This window comes from Callithrix jacchus, chromosome 22, assembly GCF_049354715.1.
Source record: "Callithrix jacchus isolate 240 chromosome 22, calJac240_pri, whole genome shotgun sequence".
NCBI lineage: Eukaryota > Metazoa > Chordata > Mammalia > Primates > Cebidae > Callithrix > Callithrix jacchus.
The window spans coordinates 4,129,216-4,157,202 of NC_133523.1; the positions used below are offsets into that span (position 1 = coordinate 4,129,216).

At 52.1% G+C, this 27,987-nt stretch overlaps 2 protein-coding genes and 1 long non-coding RNA gene across 16 annotated transcripts in view; 1 reads left to right on the forward strand and 2 right to left on the reverse strand.

The window, feature by feature from the left end:
- SH3GL1 (SH3 domain containing GRB2 like 1, endophilin A2) overlaps nucleotides 1-16,870 on the reverse strand; it is a 39,011-nt gene extending 22,141 nt beyond the window's left edge. Inside the window, exon 1 of one of the 2 annotated variants that reach the window (XM_035286831.3) lies at nucleotides 16,667-16,870. In XM_035286831.3, coding sequence (XP_035142722.1) covers nucleotides 16,667-16,711 — 45 coding nt within the window. In that variant the 5' untranslated portion in view covers nucleotides 16,712-16,870. Of the gene's footprint in view, nucleotides 1-9,831; nucleotides 10,175-16,666 lie in introns of those variants that run through there. The other variant, XM_078361562.1, reaches the window with a different exon arrangement.
- Nucleotides 69-1,805, reverse strand: LOC144580910 (uncharacterized). The gene is made up of 2 exons (XR_013531254.1): nucleotides 1,700-1,805; nucleotides 69-1,030 (listed from the first exon to the last, which is right to left on the reverse strand). It is a non-coding gene; the product is annotated as an uncharacterized LOC144580910 (long non-coding RNA).
- Nucleotides 16,871-24,913: 8,043 nt separating the features above from the next.
- CHAF1A (chromatin assembly factor 1 subunit A) overlaps nucleotides 24,914-27,987 on the forward strand; it is a 41,134-nt gene continuing 38,060 nt past the window's right edge. For 8 of the 13 annotated variants that reach the window (XM_008987012.5, XM_002761599.6, XM_035286083.3 and 5 more), the window contains exon 1: nucleotides 24,914-25,137. In XM_008987012.5, coding sequence (XP_008985260.1) covers nucleotides 25,086-25,137 — 52 coding nt within the window. In that variant the 5' untranslated portion in view covers nucleotides 24,914-25,085. Of the gene's footprint in view, nucleotides 25,138-25,357; nucleotides 25,850-26,646; nucleotides 26,824-27,987 lie in introns of those variants that run through there. The other 5 variants (XM_078361578.1, XM_078361583.1, XM_078361580.1 and 2 more) reach the window with 2 other exon arrangements.

Genomic DNA, 27,987 nt, shown 5'->3' on the forward strand with positions numbered 1-27,987 from the left:
TCCAGGTTCGTATCCTTCATTCCATCTGCAAAGTCTCCTTTGCTACGTAAGGGAACGGTCTTTCTTTCTTTCTTTTTTGAGAGTCTTACTCTGTCACCCAGGCTGGAGGACAGTAGAAAGTGGCGCAATCTTGTCTGACTGCAACCTCCGCCTCCCAGGTTCAAGTGATTCTCCAGCCTCAGCCTCCGCGTCATCGGGATTACAAGTGCACATCACCACACCTAGCTAATTTCATATTTTTAGTAGAGACGGGTTTCACCATGTTGGCCAGGCTGGTCTTGAACTCCTGACATCAAGTGATCCACCAGCCTTAGCCTCCCAAAGTACTGGGATGACAGGCGTGAGCCACTACGCCTGGCTATTTTTTTTTGAGACAAGGTCTTGCTCTGTTGCCCAGGCTGGAGTACAGCGGCGTGATCACAGCCTACTGCAGCCTTGGCCTCCCAGGCTCAAAGGATCCTGCTGCCTCAGTCTCCCGGGTAGTTGGGACTACAGACATGCATCACCACACCCAGCTAATGTTCTTTTTTTGTATTTTTGTAGAGATGGGGTTTCACTTTGTTGCCCATGCTGGTCTCAAACTCCCAGGCTCCGGTGATCCTCCTGCCTCGGCCTCTCAAAGCGCAGGTGACAGGCGTGAGCCGCTGGGCGTGGCCTTTACGCACTTCCTTAGTTCATCTCTGTTGTGACTCACCCACATTGAACTCATGGACACAGCGCATCGCTCCTGCCTGAGCAAAGCTGCTCTCACACGTGGTTTCTCCGTGAGGCTCATCCCAGCCTCCCAGCACTGAGGAACATGAGACAGTGCTGTTGCATGATGCGGGGGCCGTTCTCAGCAGCGAGACCACCAACAAAATCCACAAAGATGAGAGAAACATGGCGCCAATCAAAAGCCCGCAAACCAATGCCGGTTTGCAGCAGTGGGGTCGGGAGCCGGGAGAAGGTAGCGTCGCTTTGTTTGACCTCGGTTAGGAACGTATGTGCCAGGTGACAAATTTTTTGCTTCTCTGTACCTGTCTGCAAACGACTGCAAAAGGAATGATTTGGAGCTGCAAATCAAGGTTAGCAAGTAGGTGAATCTGCACAGGGAGCGCGTGAGGAATGGGGCCGGGTCGTGCATGCTGGCCTGAGCTGCCCTCGGTGACTAGGCTGGGTGCTACATGCCGTCTGCCAGCACGGCCTCACTGCGCACAGCAAAACTGAAAACACGGCTCTGGAGGAATCTCCAGGCTGGTGGGGAAGCTACGTCTGTGAGGACACCCAGCAGAAGCGAAGTCCTCAGAGCTCACGGTGCAGGAGGCCCCCGGTCACCCGGCTCCAGAACACACAGAGCTAACCCTAAGCTGGGAGCCTCCTCCCCACCCGCTGGGCTTCCGGGTCGAAGCCCCCAGGCACATACAGCCGCAGAGGAAAACTGAAATAACACACTTTACAAGTGCGCAACACGTGATACTGCCAGCCTCGGGTCCAGGGCTTTCGGCCGTGCGAATTGCACACTGTTTCTTCCAGGCTAGGACCACTGGAAACCTACGTGGCTATTTTTCTTTTATTTTTTTTAAGACGGGGTCTCACTGTGTTGCCCAGGCTGGCAGTGGCTATTCAGGGCAAAGTCAACAAGCACTACAGTAGATGGTCATATTAAGCAAAGTACCGCCCTGGAAAGGCTCTCGGACACGTGCCGCAGGGGATTGCTCACTGTCATGGTCTGTGAAAACGCAGAAACTTGAGACTGAATGCCCACGGGCTGGAGAACAGATAGCCACGCTGTGGAATAATCATGGGGGAAAGCCACGCAGCTGTGGACGCAAGCAGAGCCTTGTGTCAGTGTGAACCAGTACTCACAAGCCAAGCAGTGTTCCGCCTAAAAAGTAGGGTACAAGTGACCAGGCGTGGTGGCTCATGCCTGTAATCTCAGCACTTTGGAAGGCCAAGGCAGGCGGAGGACCTCAGGTCAGGAGTTCCAGACGAGCCCAGACAACATGGTGAAACTCTATCTCTACTAAAAATATGAAAATTAACCAGGTGTGGTGGCAAACGCCTGTAATCCCAGCTACTCAGGAGGCTGAGACAGGAGAATTGCTTGAACCCAGGAGGCGGAGGCTGCAGTGAGCCAAGATCGCACCATTGCACTCCAGCCTAGGTGATAAGAAACTCCAGCTCAAAAAAAAAAAAAAAGGTCACATCTGTAATCCCAGCACTTTGGGGGGCTAAGGCAGGCAGATCACAAGGTCAGTAGTTTGAGACCAGCCTGACCAAAACAGTGAAACTCCGTCTCTACTAAAAATACAAAAATTAGCTGGGCATGGTGGCATGTGCCTATAATCCCAGCTACGCGGGAGGCTGAGGCAGAAGAACGGCTTGAGCACAGGAGGTGGAGGCTGCAGTGAGCTGAGATCGTGCCACTGTGACAGAGCGAGACTCCGTCTGGAAAAAAAAAAAAAAGTAGAGCACAAGAAACCATGTGATCCTGTCGACAGGAGGTGTAGACGGCGCAACACCGCACACGTCAGCGTGAACCCACACTCAGTGAAGGTGTGTCTGTCCTGCTCTGGTATCTGGGTGGGGTGGGGTGGGGTGCACCTGGTCATCAGCTGGTCATTCTTAGGTGTCTTTCTGTATCTGAAACCCTTTATGATACAACCTTCATGAGGTGCCTGAACAAGGGATGTGCCCTGTGCCACACATCGGCCCGGGGAACATGTTCTGAACCCAGTAAGAGGCAACCCCTCCTGGAAGGAGGCTACTCCCCCAGCTCCTCCGACAGCCAAGGGGACTCCTGGGCTCCAGAAACATGACTGTGGCAGGTAGACCGAAGGTCCTTCTCCTGCCCTCCCTCCCAGTAGCACCCCTTCCTTCCAGGCCCCAGAGACCGTCCCTGGCTGTGCAGCTGCCCACTACGGATCCCCCAGCCAGTCTAGAGGTGCCACAGGGACCCCACTCAACAGAGGGCCCCACTGGTGCCTCCTGCTGGCAGGTGCAGGATTCTCTGGTGCTGGCCGGGGAGGTTGCTGTGGGAAGACTGGGCATGGCAGAGCACTGGAAAAAGACACATGACTCTCTGCAAGTATGAAATAAAAATGTAAAAGCTGGGGAGCAAAACGACCCCCAGCGCAGCATTCCAGCAGCCTCTGAGCCAGCCCCTGCGGTGGGCAGCACATACCTCCCAGACACCCACGCTGCACTCGGCCGGGGGTCTGGGAGCTCCAAGGCTCCTCGTGGGTGGAATGCTGACTTGACGAGAGTGAGCAAGAAGCAAGAGACTCACTCTGCAGTTCTGGGGCTGCTCTTTCTTCCTAAAATAATCGCAACGATTCCCAACCTCAGAGAAAACAGTCAGAGGCCTCAGGAGAGGAGATGAAGGGGACCCTATGCTGGGGTGGGCGAGGGTCAGGAGATGGAGAAATTCCATCCCAGGTCCCTAGGCTGCCCTCTCTGAGTCACAAAGGCTGGCCTTGAAGGGCTGGGGCTGCCCATCCATTTCAAACAATTGGGACTCTGATGAGTGAGGCTGTTAGGCTGATGGATGCCTGCCTGAGTCAGTCGTGGGGCCTCAACCCACGGAGGCGGGCGGCAAGGGATGGTTGCGGGTGGTTGGGGGCAGAGAGTTCCCAGAGCTTCCTTCCGCAGGGGCTTCCTGAGAATAAGAGCCTCTGCTTAGTGCTGAGGCAGAGTCCCGAAACGACAGCCACAAAATCATCAGTCAGCAGTTCTGCTCCCAGCGCGCTGGGCTGGGTGGGGCGTGCTGGAGGAAGGCATCTGCCTCACTGCTAAGGTGACGTCTGGTAACTCATCTTTTTTCGTTTTTAATTTCTTTACTTTTTTTTTTTTTGATAACAGGGTCTTACTACACTGCCCAGGCAGGTCTCAGAGTCCCAGACTCAAGCTCTCCTCCCACCTCTGCCTCCCTACAGATGTGAGGCACCGTGCCCAGCCATGTTTGGGAGTGTAACTCCCGGAGAGTGCTGAGTGCAGGGTCTCCAGCCTCCATGCCTTGCTCCCGGTAGGCACTCAGGACCTGGCCGTTACAGCCCATCAGCCCTTGCTCCTGAGCCTGAATCCTAGCGCGAAGGGTCCCCCAGTCCTATGAGAGAGACGAGGATGCACACAGCATGGCGGCAGGCCTCAGGGAAAAAGGCAACGTGCCTTCCACGGGGCCACGTGTCCTATGGTGTGGCAGCTAACACAGGCACAAGGCACACGAATCATGTGGCGAGAAACCTCTGCTGCAATTCTCCTTCCGTGTTTCTGATTCTGACAAAGAGGAACTTCCAGGTGGGCACTGCTGAAGTATAGACCTTTCTGTTTTTCTTTTTTAGGCAGGGTCTTGCTTTGTTGCCCAGGCTGAAAGGCAGTGGCATGATCACAGCTCACAGCAGCCTCGAATTCCTGGACTCAAGTGATCCTCCCACCTCAGCCTCCCAAGTAGCTGGGGCTATAGACATGCACCACTATGACTGGCTAATTTCATTTTCTGTACAGACAAGGTATCATGTTGCCCAACTGGGCCTGAACACCCGGGCTAAAGCGACCCTCCTGCCTCAGCCTCCCGAGCGCTGGGATTACAGGTGTGTGAACCACCGCGCCCAGCCTGAACAGCTCTTTCATAAGGGCACACACCTCAGGCTCAAGGGTGGGGTAGCCAGGAAGATTTTATTCCATTGTTTTGTTGCTGTTGTATTTGTAATTCCAGTAAATCCAGGTTTCCTGGGTTTTTTGTTTGTTTGGGTTTTTTTGTTTGAAATAGAGTGCAGTGGTGCTATGTCGGCTCACTGCAACCTCGGTCTCCTGGGTTCAAGCGATTCTCCTGCCTCAGCCTCCCAAGTAGCTGAGACTACGGATGCGCACAGCACACCAGGCTAATTTTTGTATTTTTAGTAGAGACGGGGTTTCACCACGTGGGCCAGGCTGGTCTCAAACTCCTGACCTCATGATCCACCCGCCTCGGCCTCCCAAGTGCTGAGACTGTAAGCGTGAGCCACCATGTCCGGCCTATTCCAACTACTGCTAGTGACAGCAAGGAAAGTACCACAATCCTTCTAAAGTAAGTTTCCAAAGTGAGCCAATTTAAGAGGAAAGAGGCTCAATCAGTCAGACTTCGAGCTGAAGGACAGGCGGCAGCTGAGAACCTGCCTGCTGCTTCAGGGCGTCACCGCTGCTGGCTGCCCGAACGCGGGGAAAGGGGACCCAGGCTTGGAAGGCAGATACCGAGAGAGGCGGCGGATGCACAGGATGCGTCGCAGACTCCAAGACAGAAGGGGGCGTCCACAGGAAGAAGTGGGAGGAGCCGCAGGGCCGACTGTGGACTGTGGCAATCAGAGGGAAGTCACCATAGCACCTGGGCGAGGCCAGCGAGGGAGTGCAGGACAGGTGGCCAGGCCCAGCCACAGCGAAAGCCCTAAGGATGGCCAATAGGGCTGGAGAGCTGGTTTCTGGAGGCCAGGAGTGGTCTGGTTTGGGAACAAATTCAAGCCAGGGAACCACCAACTCTGAGCAGACTGGCCCGGCTAGGCAGCAACAGGTGCATTTGGGCCTGGCCTCAATCAAGGGGGAAAGCAGGGGCCCGCGCTCGGCTTCCTCAGGACCCTGCTCGTGCAGGCTCCAGGTCAGAGACCACCTGTGACACGCTCAGGCCCCTCTGACCCGGCCAAGTTCAGGTGACTCTCAGCTGCAGCCCTGGAGCTGGACACACACCCTAAACCACATGAAACACTCTCTAAGCTGTTGGCTCTTCAGACCAGTCGGACCTGTTCCCAACCGAGTTCTCCAAGGCCTTACCTGGTTCCCTGGTGCTCTGACACGGCCTGGTCAGATGCCTGGCCGGGGGACCAGGGGCTGCTGCTGAGGCACCACCAGGAACAATGCAGGGCCCCTGTAGAGGACAGCCCCCCCACTCTGAGAACGAGCCCCCTAACTCAGCCTCTGCCGGGTGCATCTCTGATGACCTTGTCAGCAGGCCAGTGCCCAGCAGGCCATGGCCTGTCACAGATGCCCAAGCACAGCCCGGCCGTCTGATGGGAGAAGAGTAGAGTAGCTCGCACAAGGACCAGCGTGTCGGTGGGGGACCACGGGGCCAGATGCTCCAGGGGCTGAGAACTCACTTCCCACATGTGGCCCTGGAAGATGCCAAGGATGAGGGGAGATAGAAACACATGTTACAGCACAAACAAGAAGTGGGGAGAGAATGGAGCCGGGTCGGGAGGTAGGAGAGGCCGGCGACATAAACAGGAGGCAGGAGAGCACAGGGACCCACGCAGGACAGAGCTATGTGAGTCCCCCCATGCAGGGGAAGAGTAGCATTTAAAGCTGGGGCCAAGGCGGGGGCTCCAGAAGCTCCTGAAAGCCTCCTGAGAGAGCTTGAACTGTAGCCCAAGCCAGGTGGGGCCGCGCTTCTCTTCCTCTAGGGCGTGCTCACACAGACCCAACGGGCGGCCACCCCAGCGGATGGCCGCCCCGGCTCCCCAGGGTAGGCCAGACACTAAAGCAAACCCTGGGGATGCAGCAAAGAGCAGAAATGCCTGGCTCTGGCCGCAATGGCTCATAATCCAGTAGCAAAGGCAACGAAATAATCGCCCCCATCTGCCTGCCTCCCTGCGGGAATCTGACCACTCCGAAGTCAGGGCACAGGAGATGCATGTTCCCGGCCTGCGGAGGGGAGTCAGCCCACTCCCCATGCCCTCGATGCCGTCTGGATGCTGAGTACCATAACCACCGCCCCCCACAGGCTTCGTCACATGAGACATGACCCTCCGCAAAGGGTGCTTCGTCTCCCTGCGCCAGGCAGGAGCCCTCTCCCAGGCGGCCAGCGGACCACTGCTGAGTCAGGTCCGGCGGGGGAAACGGTCCAGCTATTTTCCTGCTGTGGTGAGGAAGTCTCCCCGTGACTCTGCTCTCAGGGCCTGGTCAGCAGGTTTCTCTAGGAGCAGAGAGGAAAAGAAAGATAGGGCCGTCCTCCTGGGGCCTGAGTTCAGGGAGCCCTGGGTACTGCTCAACAGGAAATGAGCAGAACCGTACCCAAGCTGCAGTGCTCAGGAAAAGGGCTTGCCAAATCCATCCCTGCAAAAGACGGGGGGGGGGGGCGCGAGAGAGACAGGAAGGAGGCGGGGAGAGGAGAGAGAAAGAGGGGAAAGGGCAGAAGAAAGGAGAGACACAGAAAGACGGGGGAAGAGTGAGGAGAGAGAGAGAGGAAGGAGAAGAGTCAGACAGGACAGGGAGAGGGAAGCCTGGCTGCCACATTCTTCCATCCTGCTTTCCAGGGGCAGTTTTGAAAAAGAAGCAGAAGAGTCCGCCCCGGACCCTTCAGCTCACACATTAAAAAGCCATTAGAGCTGGAGAGCTCCAGGCAGGCTGCAAGGCATCCAGGGACACCCCACCCCACCCCCCAAACAAAAAGGCCGGGCAGCCTGAAATGCTTCCCCATCCAACCCCGCCAGCACTTAGAGACCTCAGGGGCTTGGAAAGCAGACACGAGGGCCGCTCCGCCTTCCTCTTTCAAGCTCTGTCTGAGGCTGCCTCCCAAATCCTACCGGCAGCCAGCTCCAAATTAAACACGTTTCCCCAGATCACATCAGTTTCAAAACACTGGGGACAATCGCAGAGGAGGAAAAGGGCTGAGGCAGCCACGAAGGCTTGGCTGAACCCTAGGTGCCTGGATCAAAGTCCACTGGACACAGAGACACCAGCAGCTCTGAGCGGGATAGGCCTCAACCCCCAGGTTTCTCCTCTGAGGAAAAAATACAACAGACACAGGGACCCCTGAGGGGCCCAGCGGCCAGCTCAGGCCTCGGGCAGACAGCACACTCGACTGCGGCCAACCCTGGACAGCCAGGGGCACGGGGAACAGTGTCATGTTCTCTGTGTGCTTGATAGGTTTGGGGTCTCAAAATGTGCCAGCCCTTGATTTCTTCAACTGAGTGGGGTGAGATGCCTCACCTCATAGGCTGTTATTGGGGCACCGGAATATAATTAAGTACTGCAGGGCTGGGCTGTAACACACACCCAGATGAGCAGGCAGGCAGTCGGCATCCACGGAGCCCCAGCTGGTCTTTGGTGAACGTGGGGGTCTGAGTCAGAGACGGGCTTTTGGCCGAACCTTCAGCCCTTGGCTTGATTTCCGGGGCCTAATGTACAGCAGTCGCGGGTGGCGGAAACTGGAGTCTGACGACCCCTTGGGTCCTGGTTTAAGAATGGGAAAACGCAGGATGCTGCTTGGTTTCAACGTGTCCCACAGCCACCAACGGCCAACCCTATGTAGAGGGCCAGGTGAGCCCGGTTTCACAGACAGGCCCGGGGAGCAGCGGGGTGTAAGGAGCCTCCAGCTTCTTTAGGGGAAGGGCAGTCTAACTTCTGTGTCTGCACAGCCCAGCCAGCACGCAGCAGAGTGGGGAGAGTGGGTCCCGCCTTTCCAGGGGTGGCCCAGGGACCCCATGCGACCGGCTCCAGTGGCTTACGGCACACACCAGCACATGCCACACGTTCCCGGACTCAGTCACCGGGGCTTCCTGAAAGACTGGACTTAACCCCCTTTCCATCATACATGGACATCACAAAGCAAACCCTCTTCCTACACCTGCTGCCAGCACTCCCTGAGGGAGAGGAGGCTTCCGGAGGTCAGCCTGCAGCTGCTGGACTCACAGGCCTTGTCCCGGACACAGCCTCTGAATGGCCAACGCTGGCCCTGGTCAGCCCGTACAAAGAGGTCTCTGAATCACCTGTCACTCCCAGCACAGGGTGTCTATCTGTGCTAAGGCAAAGGGGTTATGAACCCCGTGTCTTTGGATCTTAAGACAATTCCACGCCCATGGTTTAACAGGTCAGGCACCGTGATAGGAAAACCAAGAGTAACCCCGCAAAGCGAGGGTTTATAAAAGAGGTCAGGGCCAGGCGGTGGCTCATACCTGTAATACCAGCACTTCCGGAGGCTGAGGCGGGTGGATCACCTGAGGTCAGAAGTTCGAGACCAGCCTGGCCAACAAGGCAAAGCCCTGTCTCTACTAAAAATGGCTGGGCATGGTGGCAGGCACCTGTAATCCCAGCTACTCAGGAGGCTGAGGCAGGAGGATCACTTAACCTCGGTGGCAGAGGTTGCAGTGAGCCAAGATCACGCCACTGCACTCCAGCCAGGGAGGGGAGACAGAACAAGGCTGCATCTCGAAAACACAAAATCTAAAATACCAAAATAAGCCGGGTGCAGTGGCTCACACCTGTAATCCCAGCCGTTTGAGAGAACGAGGAGAGAGAATCACTTGAGGCCAGGCATTCAAGACCTGGAAGGGTGGGGTTTAAGGAGCCTCCGGCCTAAGCAACATAGTGAGACTGTCTCTACAAAAAATCAAAAAATTATAAAGATAGGTCAGAACAAGCCGTATCACGGACATTCTGAAACGCCAGCCCGGTTCCCAGACACTGTTTACTCAGACCTACAGCCACCCAATAGGTGGGGACCAGGATCCCCAGCAGATGGTCCTTTCCCAAGCCCCCGGCCTCTCCTTTCTCCTCGGCATGAACCCAGGGCCTAAGAAGCACCAGACAGATTTCAACGCATGGGAGGTGAAGCTCGGGAGTTTTCCTCCTGGCTCAGTCTGAAGCAATCTTTCCATTCAAATGCTCAAACCTTCTCCCTCTTTCAGGCTAAAAAAAAAAGGCCAGCATTCCAGGGAGCTGCCAGCTCTATCCCTAGTTACACTCTCAATCTCACACAGCCCAGCCACAAGATTTATCAGGAAGCCAGTTAGCAGCTTAGGCCTGGAAACAACGTCGCTCAACACCCCCGCATACCAAGAAAACTTCTGAGAGCGGCTCTCACCAGCGGAGTCCTCTCACCCTCCTTACCTCCCCAACTCTAGCTGAGCGTGGATGCCAGGAGGCTCTTGAGGGAGTGGGCGTCGCACAGGCAGAAAGGAGGGGACCACAGAGATGGGACCAGGGCGGATGGCTACTTCTTTAACTGCTTTCTTCCAGACAGATTCAACTTCCCCAGCTCCGGCTCTCGATCCGTCCATAGCACGAAGTAAAAACTCACAAGCTTCCCACTCAAGCCCAAACCAATTTTCAACAAGTTCCTGAAAGGTTTTACCAAGAGATGAACTGGCCGGAACCCACTGAGGTTGTTACAGTATCAACAATGAGAGAGGAGAAACTGAACCAGCAACACGGCCTCGCCCGCTGGAAAGTCAGTCCATCCTTCCCAGCAGTCTCTCCTCCTCCTTCTGGCCTGTTTGTCCATTTAAAAATGACACTGTGAGAAGGCGTGGAGTCCAGGACCTGGTTTAAAGCAGGGTTTCTTAAGCTCGACTCTACTGGCACTAAGGCTGGAAAATTCTTTCTCTGAGGCAGGGGAATTTCAACGCCATGCTGCCCTATGCATTGTAGGATGTTTGGCAATCATTCCTGGCCCCTATCCCCTTGGTGCCATGAGCATCCTCTCCCAAAGGTGCAATAGAAACGGTCTCTGGGGCTGGGCGTGGCGGCTCACGCCCGTAATCCCAGCACTTTGGGAGGCCGAGGCGGGCGGATCATGAGGTCCGGAAATCGAGATCATCCTGGCTAACATGGTGAAACCCTGTCTCTACCAAAAAATGCAAAAAAAAGTTAGCTGGGAATGGTGGTGGGCGCCTGTAATTCCAGCTACTCAGAAGGCTGAGGCAGAAGAATCACTTGAACCCAGGAGGTGGAGGTTGAAGTGAGCTGGGATCGTGCCACTGCACTCCAGCCTGGGCGACAGAGCAAGACTCCGTCTCAAAAAAAAAAAACAAAACAAAAAAACAACTGTCTCTGACATTGGCAAGCGGAGGAGTGAGGAGGAAGGGGTCTGCGCTGTCCCTGGCTGATAGCGCTGACGGGAGCGTGTGCCTCCTTCAGGAGCCCAGATGCCTGTGTCTATCAACTATTGAAGCAAGTGCCAGCAAAGAACTGGAAACCTTTAAGCAGCGTGTAGAACCACTCTGTGTAGCCATGGAAACTGTCCGTGTTCTAGATTACTGTAAATGGTTTTTTCTTGAGACAGGGTCTGACCGTCTCCAGGCTAGAGTAAGTACAGTGGTGGGATCCAGGCTCCCTACAGACTTGACCTCCCCGGGCTCAAGCGATAAAGAGTCTTCATTATAAGCTTTAAGGTATTTTTGTATAAAAGTTCACACTGGGCATGGCGCGGTGGCTCACACCAGTAATCCCAGCACTTTGGGAGGCTGAGGTGGGTGAATCAAGAGGTCAGGAGTTCAAGTCCAGCCTGGCTAACATACTGAAACCCCGTCTCTAGTCTCTAGTAAAATACAAAAAAAAAAAAAAAATTAGCTGGTGTGGTGGTACACACCTGTAGTCCTAGCTACTCGGGAGGCTAAGGCAGGGGAATCACTTGGACCCAGGAGGCGGAGGTTGCAGTGAGCCGAGATTGTACTGCTGCACTCCAGCCTGGTGACAAAATGAGACTCTGTCTCAAAAAAAAAAAAAAAGTTCACACTGAGGAACATAAATGGATGGTGGCATTTGGGCAGCAGTGAAGTGTGCTTCCTCTAAAGCAGTTCCCTCTACAGCGGTATACATGGTTATTTTGAGATTCATGTATGTTCTGTGTTTCTCTGTGAACCATTTTTCAGTCTTTGTTCTTGTCACCATATGTAAAGGAAATTCCAGAGAGACCGTATCACACAAAACTGACACGGTTAATCACAGCGTAGGTGCTTACCTTGTGAAGCCTTAATACATCTGGCTGTCACAATACATATATATGAGAAACTGCACACACACACATTAGATGTTTATGGTGGATCTACCTCCCCTCTAAAAAAGAAGCCCAGATAGTAAAAGACACTGGAGTTTTTCTAAAGACTTGGGGAAGGGGAGTGGGCTAGACCTTGGGGTCTAGATGCCAAGTTTTATGCCAATATCTACCTATGGGGCCCAGCATGGTGGCCCACACCTGTAATCCCAGCACTTTGGGAGGCCGAGGCGGGTGGATCACCTGAGGTCAGGAGTTTGAGACCAGCCTAGCCAACATGGTGAAAACCCATCTCTACTAAAAATATAAAAAATTAGCTGGGTTTGGTGGTGGATGCCTGTAATACCAGCTACTCAGGAGGCTGACACAGGAGAATTGCTTGAACCCGGGAGGCAGAGGTGGCAGTGAGCTGAGATTGCATTATTACACTTCAGCCTGGGCAACAAGAGAGAAACTGTGTCTCAAAAAAAAAAAAAAAAAATACATAACCTATGTACACATGTGGTTATCTGTGTTTAGGAAACTAGGAAAATCTTAAGAATGGCCCAGCGGGGCTTTTCTGTTGCTTTGGTTTGCGATAATTATCCTCATTTTTTCCCCAAATCTCCAAGCAGGGTTTCTCAAATTTGGCACTTTTGACATCTGGGGCACCAGGGAGACGCTGCCCTGGGCACCGGAGTGTGCTGAGTGGCATATCTGACCTCTACCTACTAGCAGTCAGCAGCCCCCCACCAAGCTGTGACAACAAAAATGTCCCAGGCATTATCAATGTCCCCTGGAGGACAAAACTGGCCCTGTTTTATACAAAGAAAAATGTCCCCAAATCCTTCTGTGTAAAAAGGAGAATGTTTTCACCCTCAGGCCAGATAAGCAAGACCAGCTGAGACCTACTGGTGTACAGCATACTGCCTGTTCACGTGGTGAGAACTCTAATGCTGGTCTCACTACATAAGGAGAGACGCCACTTTTCACTAGATAACCATCTTCTGAAGCACAGGAGAGGGTGAAGGTGTTGCTATTATACTAACGACGAGAAAAGAAACACGAATAGTTGGAGATGTCCAGATAAACAGCTGAGATGCAGGGAAGTCACAGCAATGATCATAGAAGAGCATAGAATGCAGCCAGGGTGACTCCTAAGAACACCACACAACACAGAATTGACCAGGAGGCCAAGATGACAGCCCCAAGGGTGGGCTGTGGCCATCACGCTTTGGGACTAGGCCTCAGAATATAGAAACAGGCAATCCTAAGCCCAGCTAACACCGCACTGTGCTTTCCAGTCCTCGAGATGCAATTCACAGATCTGAATACAGGTCATCCCGCTTCCCTTGAGACAAAGTCCTGGTGGCTGGCCTGAGAGGCCTGGCTCGTTCCTCCACAGACGGTCAGCTTAGGACAAAATGGGCACAGGCCCTGATCGCTGGGGGTCGGGATGGGGGCTCCCAGAGACCTGTCTATGTTTATAGCAAGGAACCAAGTGGCCCAGGAATTCCTCCAAGACCTCTGGGGACATCTTTCCTGCTAGGAGCAGCGCTCTATGGTGCTCTAATCAAGCAGGTGAGGGTCTGATGCCTGCTAGGCAAAGTCTAACCCAGGGCCAGGCTATCTGATTTCAACCTGCCGGGGCGAGGGTGTGAGGCTATTCTCAGTAACAATCCTAAATTTCCTCTGGATTACATCTTTCTCCAGGGTTTAACCATCGTCTGGGGTCTAGAGATAGACCCTAAGTATCTACACCCCTAGACAACCACTAGGGTTGTTACTTTTTAATATTTTTTGAGACAGGGTCTCACTTTGCTGCCCAGGCTGGAGTGCAGTGGTGCGATTATAATACACTGTAGCCTTGAATTTCTGGGCTCAAGTGGTCCTCCTGTCTCAACCTCCCAAGTAGCTGGGATCGCAAGTACACACCACCACACCTGGCTAAGCTTTTGACATTCTGTAGAGATGGGATCTCCCTACATCACCCAGGTAGGTCCTGAACTCCTAAACTCAAGGGATCCCTCTGCCTCAGCCTCCAAAGGCTGGACTTACAGGTATGAGCCACAGCGCCTGGCAGGGTCATTACTCTTTCCTTTCCAGGGGCAAAAAGTACCAGCTTGGTGTTACTGGGGACTCATTCTCTTTGCTCCCACTGGACCTCTCCAAACTGTGGGCAGAGAGCCCTGTTTGTCAGCTAGGCCCAAGCATTTCCTAAGATCATCGCTCATTTCTCATGGAGTCCATCCACACAAATTCCATACCACCTCACCCTGAAGTGCACAGACCAACAGGAGTCAACAATCCAAGGCTTCCTGTCTTTTTCTCCCCCGGCAAGTTAAGAAAGAGCCTCCCTCTGTCATCCAGGCTGGAGTGCAGTGGTACAATCTCAGCTCACTGCAACCTCTGCCTCCTGGGTTTAAGAGATTCTCCTGCCTCAACCTCCTGAGTAGCTGGGGTTACAGGCAAAATACAAAATTTTTATATTGTTAGTACAGATGGAGTTTTGCCATGTTGCCCAGGCTGCTCTCAAACTCCTGGCTTCAAGTGATCCTCCCGCCTCGGCCTCCCAAAGTGCTGAGATTACAGGTATGAGCCCCTGCGCCCGGCCAAATCTGAGGCTTCTCAGATTCAAAACTGCAACTGAATCTTATGTGTGCCCAGTTTTCTAGAGTGTGGACCCACACCTTTCACCAGATTCACGAGCAATGGGTCCTAGACTTTCCAAAACCCCCTCATGTGTCCATATCAAATGCACTTAGGCTGGGATGCAGCATTCTACTTCTGGAAATTCATCCTATAAAACTAACCCCCCCGGTGAGCAAAGATACTCACTGGCTATTCAATGTAGTAATGGTGGTGGCAGAAAATTCCGGAAAACAATGGAAATACCTATCAACTGACAACCGGTTAAATAAATTATGGTACACGTCATGGAATGAAATACAATGTACCCATTAAAAATATCCAAGTAGACCAGGCACCTTCGCCCACACCTGTAATCCCAGCACCGTGTGAGGCCGAAGCGGGTGGATCACTTGAGGCCTGGAGTTTAAGACCAGCCTGGGCCACATGGAGAAACCCCATTTCTACTAAAATTACAAAAATTAGTTGGGCATGGTGGTGAATGCCTGAAGTCACAGCTACGGGGGAAGCTTGAGGCAGGAGAATAGCTTGAACCCAGAAGGTTGAGGTTGCAGTGAGCTGAGACTTCGCCACTGCACTCCAGCCTGGTGACAGAGCTCAACTCCATCTCAAAAAAATAAATAAACAAATAAAAATCCAAGAAGTATGGAGTATGGTCTAGTGCAGTAGTCCTGGGGGACAGGGGAGGAAAGAAGAGAAGGAAGGGAGGAGAGAGGCAGAGAGGCAGGGAGGGAGGGAGGGAGGGAGGGAGGGAGGGAAGGAGGGAGGGAGGGAGGAAAAAAAAACGGGAGCAGGCATGCTGATTCTATTCCTCTGGGGACACAGGGTGATATCTCAAGAAATTTTTGTTTTTCATGACTGGGGGGGTGCTCCTGGCCTGGGGTGGGTGGAAGGAAGGAAGGAAGGAAGGAAGGGAGGAAGGAAGGAAGGAAGGGAGGGAGGGAGGGAGAGAGGGAGGAAGGAAAAAAGGAAGGAAGCAAGGAAGAAAAAAAGAAAAGGGAGTGAGCGGGCCGGTTGATTCTATTCCTCTAGGGACACAGGGTGACATCTCAAGAATTCTTTTTTTTTGAGACCAAGTTTCGCTCTTATTACCCAGGCTGGAGTGCAATGGCACAATCTCGGCTCACTGCAACCTCCACCTCCTGGGTTCAGGCAATTCTCCTGCCTCAGCCTCCCGAGTAGCTGGGATTACAGGCACACGCCACCATGCCCAGCTAATTTTTTGTATTTTTTTTTTTTGTAGAGACGGGGTTTCACCATGTTGACCAGGATGGTCTCGATCTCTTGACCTCGTGATCCACACGCCTCGACCTCCCAAAGTGCTGGGATTACAGACTTGAGCCACTGCGCCCGGCGCAAGAAATTTTTGTCTGTCACGACTGGGGGGGGGGGTGCTCCTGGCCTGGAGTGGGTGGAAGGAAGAAGGAAGAAGGAAGAGGGAAGGAAGGAAGAAGGAAGGAAGGAAGGAAGGAAAAAGGAGGGAGCGGGCGGGTTGATTCTATTCCTCTGGGGACACAGGGTGATACCTCAAGAAATTTTTGTTTATCACGACTGGGGAGGGTGCTCCTGGCCTGGAGTGGGTGGAGGCCCGGGGCGCTGCTCAGCACCCCGCAGTGCCCAGGATGGCCCCACTACGGAGAACAATCCAGCCCTAGATGCCAACAGTGCCGACATCCGGGTAGAAATCCCGCTCCAGTGTGATCTCCAAGGCACGTTTAAGGAAACACACAGCGCCCGGGATTCTGCGGCGCGCGCCACCGCAGTGTACGTGTGTTCTTCGAGGAGAGGCACACGCGTGTTTCGGGAAAGGGACGCACGGAGTCGGTGACAGTCCCCGTCTCTGCGGAGAGGGGCTGGCGGTCCGGGGGCAGAGACGGGAAACTGACTTCTCTCCCTCCGCCTTTCCAAGTCGGTACTTTGGCCGTCGGGAGGATTCTGGACACAACCGCTCTACGCACAACTCTTCCCCGGCTCCGGGTTATGCGGCAAGAGTCCTGCGCCGACGGCCTCGGGACGCCTCTCTCCCCCTTCTCTCCCCGCACCCCGCCTTTACAGGGGAGAGGAGGAGGGAGCGGTCCGCGCCCCTGGGCAGCCCCTGGGTGCCTCTGCCCTCCCCCCAGGGGCTCCGTCCCCGCTTCTGGAGCCCGCATGGCGACCGAGGCCTGGGCCGCCTCGTCGTGCCCGTGCGTCCCCCGCTCTGCCCACCCGGCGGGGTACAGGCGCCAACGTCCACACCTCCGTCCCCCCGGACCCCTTCCCGGGCCAGGTCGGGCCTGACCCCTCATCCGGACAGCCCGGGGCCCCGCCTGGGCCTGCGCTCACCTGGCTCGCCTTGTAGAACTGCTTCTTCAGCCCCGCCACCGACATGCTGCCGCCCGCCACCGAGCCCACCGCCCGGACCGCGCCAGCGACAGGCTCCCGGGCGCCGCAGACCTTCCGCGCGCCTCCGCGGCCCCAGTCGGCACCGCCTCTGCCACCCGCTCGGCAGCTCCGCGCCCGCCCAGGCCAGGATATTACATGGCAACCGCACGCTTCCGGTGCCGGCCACCGCGCGCGCCCCTCTGGGTCCCGACTGCGCACGCGAGCCCCCTGCCGGCCGGAGAGCGCACGCGCACGTTCTTTACCGCGGGAGAGGCCGCCTCTGTCAGTGAGTTGAGCAGGGCGAGCCTAGAGGGGCCGTAGCAGGTGCAGCGCCCCCTGGAGTCCCGGAGGTAACCCTAACATGTTGGGAAAGGCGCTTAGTTGAAACTTGGCCGGGGAGGTTGGGAAGCAGAGGGGGCCCCTGCTTACAATTCTCCAGATACCTGTTTGCTCATCTTAGGTAAATCCAGTGTTCAGGCTCCGTCCCCTCTTTCTTTCCTTTTTTTAAAGATGAAGTCCTGCTTCGTCTCCCAGGCTGGAGTGCAGCGGCGTGATCTCGGCTCACTGCAACCTCCGCCTCCCGGGTTCAAGTGATTCTCTTGCCTCAGTCTCCCGAGTAGCTGGGGCTACAGGCGCGTGCCACCACGCTTGGCTAACTTTTGCATTTTTAGTAGAGACGGGGTTTCGCCATGTTGGCCAAGCTGGTCTCAGACTCCTGGCCTCCACCCTCCTCAGCCTCCCCACGTGCTGGGATCACTGCAATAAACCACAGTGCCTGACTACCCCTCCTCCTCCTCTCTCTCTGTCGCGTGTTCATCCATTCACTTGCCCAAGTGACACATCTAGATATCCAGGTTCGTCTTCATGCCCTAACCATATTTCCTACCAGTTCTCCCCACCAATTCTGACACGGCAGCCAGAAAGATGCTTTTAGAATGCAATTCAGGCCGGGCACGGTGGCTCAAGCCTAATAATCCCAGCACTTTGGGAGGCCGAGGAGGGTGGATCACGAGGTCAAGAGATCGAGACCGTCCTGGTCAACATGGTGAACCCCCGTCTCTACTAAAGATACAAAAAATTAGCTGGGCGGAGAATAACAGCAGTGAGGGTTATCCAGGGAGGATCCAAGATGGCCGACCACTAACAGCTCAGGATTGTAGCTCCCAGTGAAAGCCTAGAGAACGAGACGACGCCACACTTTTAGACAAATTTTCGTCACTCACCGATCAGCCGATTCCCAGTGGAGGAGCCCCACGGGTCGCCAGCGAGACTCTTGTGGCCGCCGCAGCGGTTTTGCCGGCGTCTCGGCGCAGCAGCTCTTCATGCAGAGCCAACAGGACTGCTTCCCCTACTGACCGGAGTTTGGAGCTCCGGGAAGTCAGAGCCGCTTGTTGCGGACTCAAGAGGGAAGCCAGACCAGAGATTCCCGGGCAGAAGAGCACCATCAGTCTTACCGCTGCTATTTAGGCTGCCACAGTGGGTTGCTCGGATCCCAGCACTGGGAATCAATAAGTCAGACGTCGACTCAGAAAACTAATTAGAAAGGCGGTTCATCTACAATGAAGGGAAAAAAACAGCCTAAGAAGGCCGAGTATACTCAAAATCAGAACCCATCAGCAACGGAACAAGCCCTGATGGAAAAGGACTCATCAGCAACCGAACAAGCCCTGATGGAAAAGGACTCATCAGTAACGGAACAAGCCCTGATGGAAAAGGACTCATCAGCAACCGAACAAGCCCTGATGGAAAAGGACACATCAGCAACGGAACAAGCCCTGATGGAAAAGGACTCATCAGTAACGGAACAAGCCCTGATGGAAAAGGACTGTGTTTCATTATCTGAAGTAGGCTTTAAAAGGTGGATGATAAGAAACTTCTGGGAGTTAAAGGAACTCGTTCTAACCCAATGTAAAGAAACTAAGAACTTGGAAAAACGGTTAGATGAAATGTTGAAAAGAATAGACAATATAGAGAGGAATACAAATGAACTTATGGAGTTGAAAAATACAACACGAGAACTTGGTGAAATATGTACAAGCTTAAACAGCCGAATGGATCAAGCAGAAGAAAGGGTATCAGAGGTCGAAGATCAACTTAATGAAACAAAACAACAAGACAAGAATAGAGAAAAAAGGATAAAAAGGAATGAGCAAAGTCTCCAAGCAATATGGGACTATGTGAAAAGACCTAATATACGCTTGATTGGTGTACCTGAATGTGACGGAGAGAATGAATTCAAGCTGGAAAATACTCTCCAGGACATTATCCAGGAAAGTTTTCCTAATTTAGCAAAGCAGGACACTATTCAACCCCAGGCAATACAGAGAACACCACAAAGATATTCCTCAAGAAGACCAACCCCAAGGCACATAATCGTTAGATTTACCAAGATCGAAACGAAGGAGAAAATATTAAGGGCAGCCAGAGAGAAAGATCAAGTTACCCATAAAGGTAAGCCTATTAGGCTTACAGCAGATCTCTCAACGGAAACCCTACAAGCTAGAAGAGAGTGGGGGCCAATATTCAATATACTTAATCAACAGAACTTTCAGCCCAGAATTTCATATCCTGCCAATTTAAGCTTTACATTTGAAGGAAAAATAAAATTTTTTAGGAACAAGCAAGTACTCAGAGATTTTATTACCACCAGGCCTGCCTTACAAGAACTTCTAAAAGAAGCACTATACACAGAAAGGAACAACCAGTATGACCCTTTCTAAAAATACACCAAAAAGTAAAGAGCATTAACATAAAGAAGAATTTTTATCAACGAAAGGACAAAATAGCCAGTTAATATCAAACGGCAGCAACCCTAAATTTAAATCGACCAAATCTCCCAATCAAAAGATACAGACAAAATCTAACGGTATATCCAAAGATATACATAGACTCAAAATAAAGGGTTGGAAAAAAAAACGTACCAACCAAATGGAGAGCAAAAATAAATAAATAAAAAGCAGGAGTTGCAATTTTCACATTTGACAAAATAGATTTCAAAGCTACAAGGATAAAAGGATTAATGTAATAATAAGAGATCTTAACACCCAGATACATAAGACCCATAATGAGATTTAGATTCAACGAGACAGAAAATTGATAATGATATCCGGGACTGGAACTAAGATCCAGAACAAATAAACTCAATAGAGCTCTCCATTTTAAACACACAAAATATACATTATCCACAAAATCTAATGATATATCTAAAGATATACAAAGACTCAAAACAAGGGGATGGAAAAAAACTCACCAACCAAATGGAGAGCAAAAATAAATAAATAAAAAGCAGGAGTTGCAATTCTCACACTTAATAAAATAGATTTCAAAGCTACAAGGATGCAAGGGTAAAAGGATTAATGCAACAATAAGAGATCTTAACACCCAGATACATAAGACACATAATGAGATTTAGATTCAACGAGACAACAAATTGATAACGATATCCAGGACTTGAACTCAGAGCCAGAACTAATAAACACAATAGAGGTCTCCATTTTAAATACATAAAATATACATTAACCACTTTAAATACTCAAAATATTGATCGGCCATTATTGAAACCCACTTTAGGAATGAAGTAATATTTATTTTTCCCTCTTTTTCTTTTTTTCCCCTTAAAAAAAAAAAAAGAGAATAACAGCATACTAATTTCCACTGGGCACTCTCTGAGAATATTTTAGCTGAGACTTAAAGGACAGACACAAGTTAACTGAGAAAAAAGGGACGGGGAGCGTGTTCCAAGTAGGGAGAACAGCAAGCATTTTGCAAAAAGAAAAAAAAAAAAAAAAAAAAAATTAGCTGGGCATGGTGGCGTGTGCCTGTAATCCCAGCTACTAGGGAGGCTGAGGCAGGAGAATTGCCTGAACCCAGGAGGCGGAGTTGCGGTGAGCCCAGATTGCGCCATTGCACTCCATTCTGGGTAACAAGAACAAAACTCCGTCTCAAAAAAAAAAAAAAAAAGAAAAAAAAAGAATGCAATTCAGATCACAGCAGTGTCCTGCTTTAATTCCGCCTACTGCCCTTACCATACATTCCAACTTCCTAACCTGTTCTACAAAGCCTGCGTAATTTGGCCCCATCAACTCTCTCTCTCTCTCTCTCCTCTCTCTCTCTCTCTCTCTCCCTCCCTCCCTCCCTCCCTCCCTCCCTCTCTCTCTCTCTCTCTCTCTCTCTCTCTCTCTCAGTGGAGACAAGGTCTTGCTATGTTGCCAAGGCTGATCTGAAACTCCTGGACTCAGGCGATCCTTCAGTCTCAACCTCTCAAAGTGCTGGGATTACAGGCGTTAGCCGCCATGCCCAGCCCACATCAATTCTTCTGAACTCTCCTCTCCTCTTCCATAATTCATAACTGCTGCTGCCCATGAGACTCTGCTAGCATCGTTTCCCTCTTCAACATTATTCAGGAATCTTTCCCCCACACTTTGTACCTAAGAAGGAGTCTTCGTGGAATGTCACCTCTTCCAGAAAGACTTTCCAGATTGATACCTGGTTATTGACATGGATTTTTATATCAACTGTTATTTATAAAAATGTATTGAATGAGACCGGGCGCTGTGGCTCACGCCTGTAATTCCAACACTTTGGGAGGCTGAGGTGGGTGGATCACCCGAGGTCAGGAGTTCAAGACCATCCAGCCTGATCAATATGATGAAGCCCCGTCTCTACTAAAAATACCAAAAAATTAGACAGGTGTGGTAGTGCATGCCTGTAATCCCAGCTACTTGGGAGGCTGAGGCAGGATAATCATTTGAATCTGGGAGGTGGAGGTTGCAGTGAGCCGAGATCATGCCAGTGCATTCCAGGCTTGGAAACAAGAAAAAAACTTCATCCAAAAACAAAAAATAAATAAATAATTTATTGAATGCATTGGAAATAATGGATTGGAATGACTAAATGAACCAAAACAGAGGAGCAAGAAAATTATGACCGATAAAAAGCTTGAAACTTAAAAGTGTTGAAATCACTGACAGATTTGGTTGATTTTTTTTTGAAGCAGAAGATTGCTGAAAGTTTCCAAAAGCCTCAAAAGAAAGCAGTGGACTAGATCAATCGGGGATTATTTCATAATACACACACACTGATCTCATGTCCCAGGATTTTTACGGGACTATTAGGAAAAGTTTGAATGAGCTTGCTGATAACAGCTTTCGGGCCAGGTGCGGCGGCTCTTGCCTGTAATCCCAGCACTTGGGGAGGCTGCAGCAGGTGAATCACCTGAGCTCAGGAGTCTGAGACCTGCCTGGGCAACGTGGCAAAACCCCGTTTCTACTAAAAATACAAAAAAAAAAAAAAAAAAAAAAAAAAAAGTGGGGCATGGTGGCGCACGCCTGTAATCCCAGCTACTTGGGAGGCTGAGGCAGAAGAATCACTTGAACCCAGGAGGCGGAGCTTGCAGTGAGCTGAGATTGCGACATTGGACTCCAGCCTGGGCAAGACTCTTGTCTCAGAAAAAAAATAAAGGGGGTGGGGGCTTGTTGATGTGATTTTAACTGTGATCCACCGGCATAATACCATTGGAAAACGCCAGAATGTCAGAGAAGTGGGGGAAACATTCTCAAAACTCATACAGGGAAACTGAAACATTGAGGGGTCATCAAGGTGACTTGTTCAAAATGGAGTCCCCAGATTGTCTATTTCTCCACACTTTTCCCAGCCAACACTACTGGCTTGAGACAGAGTCTTGCTGTGTCGTCCAGGTTGGAGTGGGGTGGTGTGATTTTGGCCCATTGCAACCTCCGCCTCCCGAGTTCAAGCAATTTTGCCTCAGCCTCCAAGTACCTGCCTCCCAAGTAGCTGGGATTACAGGCGCCTGCCACCATGCCCCGCTTTTTTTTTTTTTTTTTTTTTTTTTTGTATTTTTAGTAGAAACGGGGTTTTGCCACGTTGCCCAGGCAGGTCTCAGACTCCTGAGCTCAGGTGATTCACCTGCTGCAGCCTCCCCAAGTGCTGGGATTACAGGCAAGAGCCGTGGCACCTGGCCCGAAACCTACTTCAATCGAATTCCAAACTTGGGCTAAATTTCAATCCTCTCTGCTCACCTCTGCTTCTGAGATTAAATTGGTGCTGAAGCAAACCTGTTTTGGCTGGGTTTGGTAGCTCACACCTGTAACGCCAGCACTTTGGGAGGCCGAGGTGTGTGGATAGCCCGAGGTAAGTCGTTCAAAACGAGCCTGGCCAACATGGTGAAACCCAGTCTCTACTAAAAATGCAAAAGTTATCTAGGCGTGGTGGCACATGCCTGTAGTCTCAGGTACTCGGAGGCTGAGGCAAAATTCCTTGAACTCGGGAGGCGGAGGTTGCAATGGGCCCAAATCGCACCACCCCACTTTAACCTGGGCGACACAGCAAGACTCTGTCTCAAGAAAAAAAAAAAAAAAAATGGCCGGGTGCAGTGGCTCATGCCTGTAATCTCAACACTGGGAGGCTGAGACGGGCGGATCAAGAGGTCAAGAGATTGAGACCATCCTGGTCAACATAGTGAAACCCTGTCGCTACTAAAAATACAAAAATTAGGCGGGTGTGTTGGCACACACCTGTAGTCCCAGCTACTGGGGAGGCCGAGGTGGAAGAATCGCTTGAACCCGGGAGGTGGAGGTTGCAATGAGCTGAGATTGCCCCACTGTGCTCCAGCCTGGCGACAGAGTAAGACTCCGCCTCAAAAGAAAAAAGAAAGAAAACCTGTTTCAAGACTCAGTGTCTGACACTGAAGTTCTCTCCTGTGTGTGAAGCTTTTAATCTGCTTGATCTACACAGTTCAATCAAATATTTATGCATTCAGTAAAATATTTATTAAACTGGTAAATATGGTCAGTTACTAACAGGTCCTGAAGTTCCAGTGAGAAACAAATCCTACCCTTCTGAGAACTAATGACAAAAACAGAAATTAATTCATTAAACAACCAGCTAATAAATAGGCACAGCTGTAATTGCTTTAAGAAAAAGAGAAGTGGCCGGGCGCGGTGGCTCACGCCTGTAATCCCAGCACTTGGGGAGGCCGAGGCGGGTGGATCACAAGGTCAAGAGATCGAGACCATCCTGGTCAACATGGTGAAACCCCGTCTCTACTAAAAATACAAAACTAAACTGGGCATGGTGGTGTGCGCCTGTAGTCCCAGCTACTCAGGAGGCTGAGGCAGGAGAATTGCTTGAACCCAGAAGGCGGATGTTGCGGTGAGCCGAGATCGTGCCATTGCACTCCAGTCTGGGTAACAACAGCGAAACTCCGTCTCAAAAAAAAAAAAAAAAAAAAAAGAAGAAAAAGAGAAGTGTTGCAGGCCCTTGATCTTGCCGGAATTGGGGAACGGCTTTCTTGGGGTGCCAATGTAAGATCTCAAAAGTATAAATTAGCCAGGAAAAGAGCTGCGAAATTTAGTTCTAGGTAGAGAAAACAGCATTTGCCAGTTCCCTGAGAATCAAACCAGAAACGATCCATTTCGTTCATTCATTCTGTTATGTACTGAATGTCAAATACTTCTCAAGCGCTCCCCAGACTTCGTTTTATTGTTCTTCTGTAGAAAGCAACTTATGGCTGGGCGCGGTGGCTCACGCCTGTAATCCCAACACCTTGGGAAGCAGAAGCGGGCGGATCACGAAGATAGGAGTTTGAGACCAGCCTGGCCAACATGGTGAAACACCGTCTCTACTAAAAATACAAAAATCAACCAGGGGTGGTGGCGGGCGCCTGTATTCCCAGCTACTCGGGAGGCTGAAGCAGGAGGATCGCTTGAATCCGGGAGGCGGAGGTTGCAGCGAGCCGAGATCGTGCCACTGCCCTCCAGCCTGGGCGACAGAGCAAGACTCCATATGAAAAAAAAAAAAAGCAATTTATCATTTTAATTGCTGCTGCTATATTTAGCCGATGTCCCATTAGGATAAACTCAAAACTCCAGGTTCCTCCCCTAAATCTCACTTTCAGGTTGTCAACTGCGTCCAGCGTGAAACGTCCTCCTGGTGACGTAAGAGCCTGGGCCTCCCTCCTCTTAGGGACTATCCCACGCGATCAGCCAGTCTCAGCGCACAGCAATCAGCTTGACACGTGCTTTCTCCAATCGCAGGGCAGCTCCTCCCAGCCAATGACAGACCGTCGAGGGGAAGCCCCGGCCCCCGCGGAAATATCAATGGACGAGCCCTGGGAGGAATGGAAGTCACGGCTCTCGCGAGGATGCCCCGGGCGCTCCTCAATTCCCGAGGCGGGTCGTCACGTGGCCCGGGATCGCCCAATTGACGCGCGGACTGCAGGGGTCGCCGCGGTTCCCGCCAAATACGAGCGCGGCGGCCGCGGCGGCAGCAGTGGCGCGGGCGGGAGGGTGAGGAGCAGCGGCCGCCAGAGGGGAGCCCGCGCCTCCGCCGCCTGAGAGGAGCTCGAGCCGCCGCCGGGGCGATGCTGGAGGAGCCGGAGTGCGGGGCGCCCGGCGCCAGGGGAGCGGTCGCAGGTCGGTTCGGGCCCGCGCTGCGGGAAGGGGGGGCGCGGCGCGCGGCCTGGGCGGGCGGAGGCGGTGACGGGGGGCGGACGAGTCCCTCGACTACCAGCCTGTTCCTGCGGGCCGGGGGCGTTCACTCCCGGGGGCCTTCTCATCCCCAGCGAGGGCCTGGCGTCCCCAAGGGCGCCCTCCTTGACGTTATTGTTGTAGCCGCGACCATATTGTTTCCGGCGCTTTTGCGTCAGTTCGTCCCTCCAGGGTCCTCTGGGGTGATGGGTCGGAGGGGCCGAGAGGGGAAACTGAGGCCCAGGGAAGCGAAAGGGCTTGCCTTGCAGGTTACTGGGTTGCGTTTATGTCCCTTGACCATGTCGGACCTTGAGGCAAGCGGGTGGGGAAACTGAGGCCCGAGCTCGCACGGGCTCGGGGACCGGGGCAGATGCCATGGCGGGTCGGGGCAAGGCCGGGAAAGAAGAGGCCCGGATGGTGGAGACGGCGGGGAGGCTGGGGCCCCCGAGGTCTCCTCCCTGATGGGCACCGTGCCTTTCTTCTGCCTGTGCCCGGGGAGGGATCTTTGGAGCCCACAACGGGGTTTCACCATGTGGACCGGGATGGTCTCGATCTCTCGGCCTCCCGAGCCGGGGACGGTGAACCAAGGAGCACCAGCCTGCCCCTCTCCGTTGCTGGACTCTCCATCGTAAAACGCTTTGGTGGCACTTGGCACATGGTAGGTGCTCGCTGAATAACACGAACGAATGAAGGGCTGGAATGGACAGCGTCCGGCTTCTCAGCCTCCGCAGTGTGGATACTGGGGGGCCGGGTGTTGAGCAGCATCCCCGGCCCCCGCTTCCTGCAAGCCAGTAGCAACCCGTCTCCCCAGGTCGTAACAACCAAACATGCCATTGCCAACGTGTCCCGTAGGCGACAGGGTCCCGCTTGCCTGAAGATCATGACTACAGTTCCCTCTAGTCTTTGGGATTTCACAGAGACGGAAAACTCATGTAAATAGGCCGGGCGCGGTGGCTCAAGCCTGTAATCCCAGCACTTTGGGAGGCCGAGGCGGGTGGATCACGAGGTCAAAAGATCGAGACCATCCTGGTCAACATGGTGAAACCCCGTCCGTACTAAAAATACAAAAAATTAGCTGGGCATGGTGGCGCGTGCCTGTAATCCCAGTTACTCGGGAGACTGAGGCAGGAGAATTGCCTGAATCCAGGAGGCGGAGGTTGCGGTGAGCCGAGATCCTGCCATTGCACTCCAGCCTGGGTAACAAGAGCGAAATTCTACCTCAAAAAAAAGACAAAAAAATTAATGTAAATAGCGTTGGGACTGTCTTGGAGCGGTGATGTTTCATTTGTCAGGGTGTTTATTTTTTCCTTTTTGTGATGCCGTCTCACTCTGTTGACTGGCTCACTAACTTCTGACTCCCTGGTTCAAGCGATTCTCCTGCCTCAGCCTCCCAAGTGGCTGGGATTACAGGCACCTGTACCACCACGCCCAGCTAATTTTCGTGTTTTTTAGTAGAGATGGGGTTTCAACCATTTTGGCCAGGCTGGTGTCGGACTCCTGACTTCAACTTATCCACCCGCCGTGGTCTCCCAGAAACACCCCACGACTTGCTAGGACCATCGTGTCATGAAAGGAGAGTAGATTTTAGTGCCGAATAAAATTAGAAAGGATGTAATCGCAAAGGAAAGAGCGGTCAGTAACTTTATACACACGTGCGTTAATCGTGTGCATCTTTGGATCCCTGGGTTGGGGTGTCCCATTTTATATAGAGGTTTTTTTAATGGGGGGTTCCTGCTTTTAATGAGGTTGTTTCTGTTCCACTTGCATCAAAGCTAGTGACTCAAGGCCACACAAATAGATCTTTGTGATTGTCTCAGAAATAAAGTTAAGTGACTAAAGGTCTTATATCCTTTAGTTGAGGGGTGGAGGAGAAATCCATGTCTTCTAGTAACTGAAAACTTGAGAATGATACTGTCTTTATTTCCTTCAAATGGCTAGAAAGGAAACGTGAATTTTCTCAGTACCTTTCCTTATTCACCAGGCTTGGGGTGGTGGGTGGGGGGTAGTTTTATGTATGGATGATGGAGTTTTTTAGGAAGCCCCAGTCTGCTTTCAAAAAACACTCATATTTGGCCAGGCTCGGTGGCTCAAGCCTGTAATCCCGGCACTTTGGGAGGCCGAGGCGGGTGGATCACGAGGTCAAGAGATCGAGACCATCCTGGTCAACTTGGTCAAACCCCGTCTCTACTAAACAAAAATACAAAAAAAATTAGCTGGGCATGGTGGCGCGTGCCTGTAATCCCAGCTACTCAGGAGGCTGAGGCAGGAGAACTGCCTGAACCCAGGAGGCGGAGGTTGCGGTGAGCTGAGATTGTGCCATTGCACTGCAGCCTGGGTAACAAAAGCGAAACTCCGTCTCAAAAGAAAAAAAAAAAAAAACACTCACATTTATGTAACGCTTAGAAAACATACATATATTAACCAAAATAACTAAACCAGATTTTTCCAAGCCAGATCTCGTGGTAAGTGGGTAAGTGTGAGCTTCTGAACTTACTCTAACTAAGGTATTTATCCAGAATCTGGGTTCTACTTCTGCTCACTTCTGCTCTGCTTTGATATTATTAGATGCTTTTCTTTCGATTTTCTTTTTTTTTTGAGTAGGAAAAGTTTATCTGTCGACAAGACTTCAGCTCCTGCTTGGCAAGCTCAAAGTGCTTTACATTGTGTTACCTTCATGAATTCTCTTTAAAAAGAAAAGGAACCCTTTTCTCATTTTACCGATTTGGTGGTGGTGTAGGGGCTAGGGTTGGGGAAGATGTTTGGGGGTGATGTGAATGAAATAGGTAATCCTGTGTT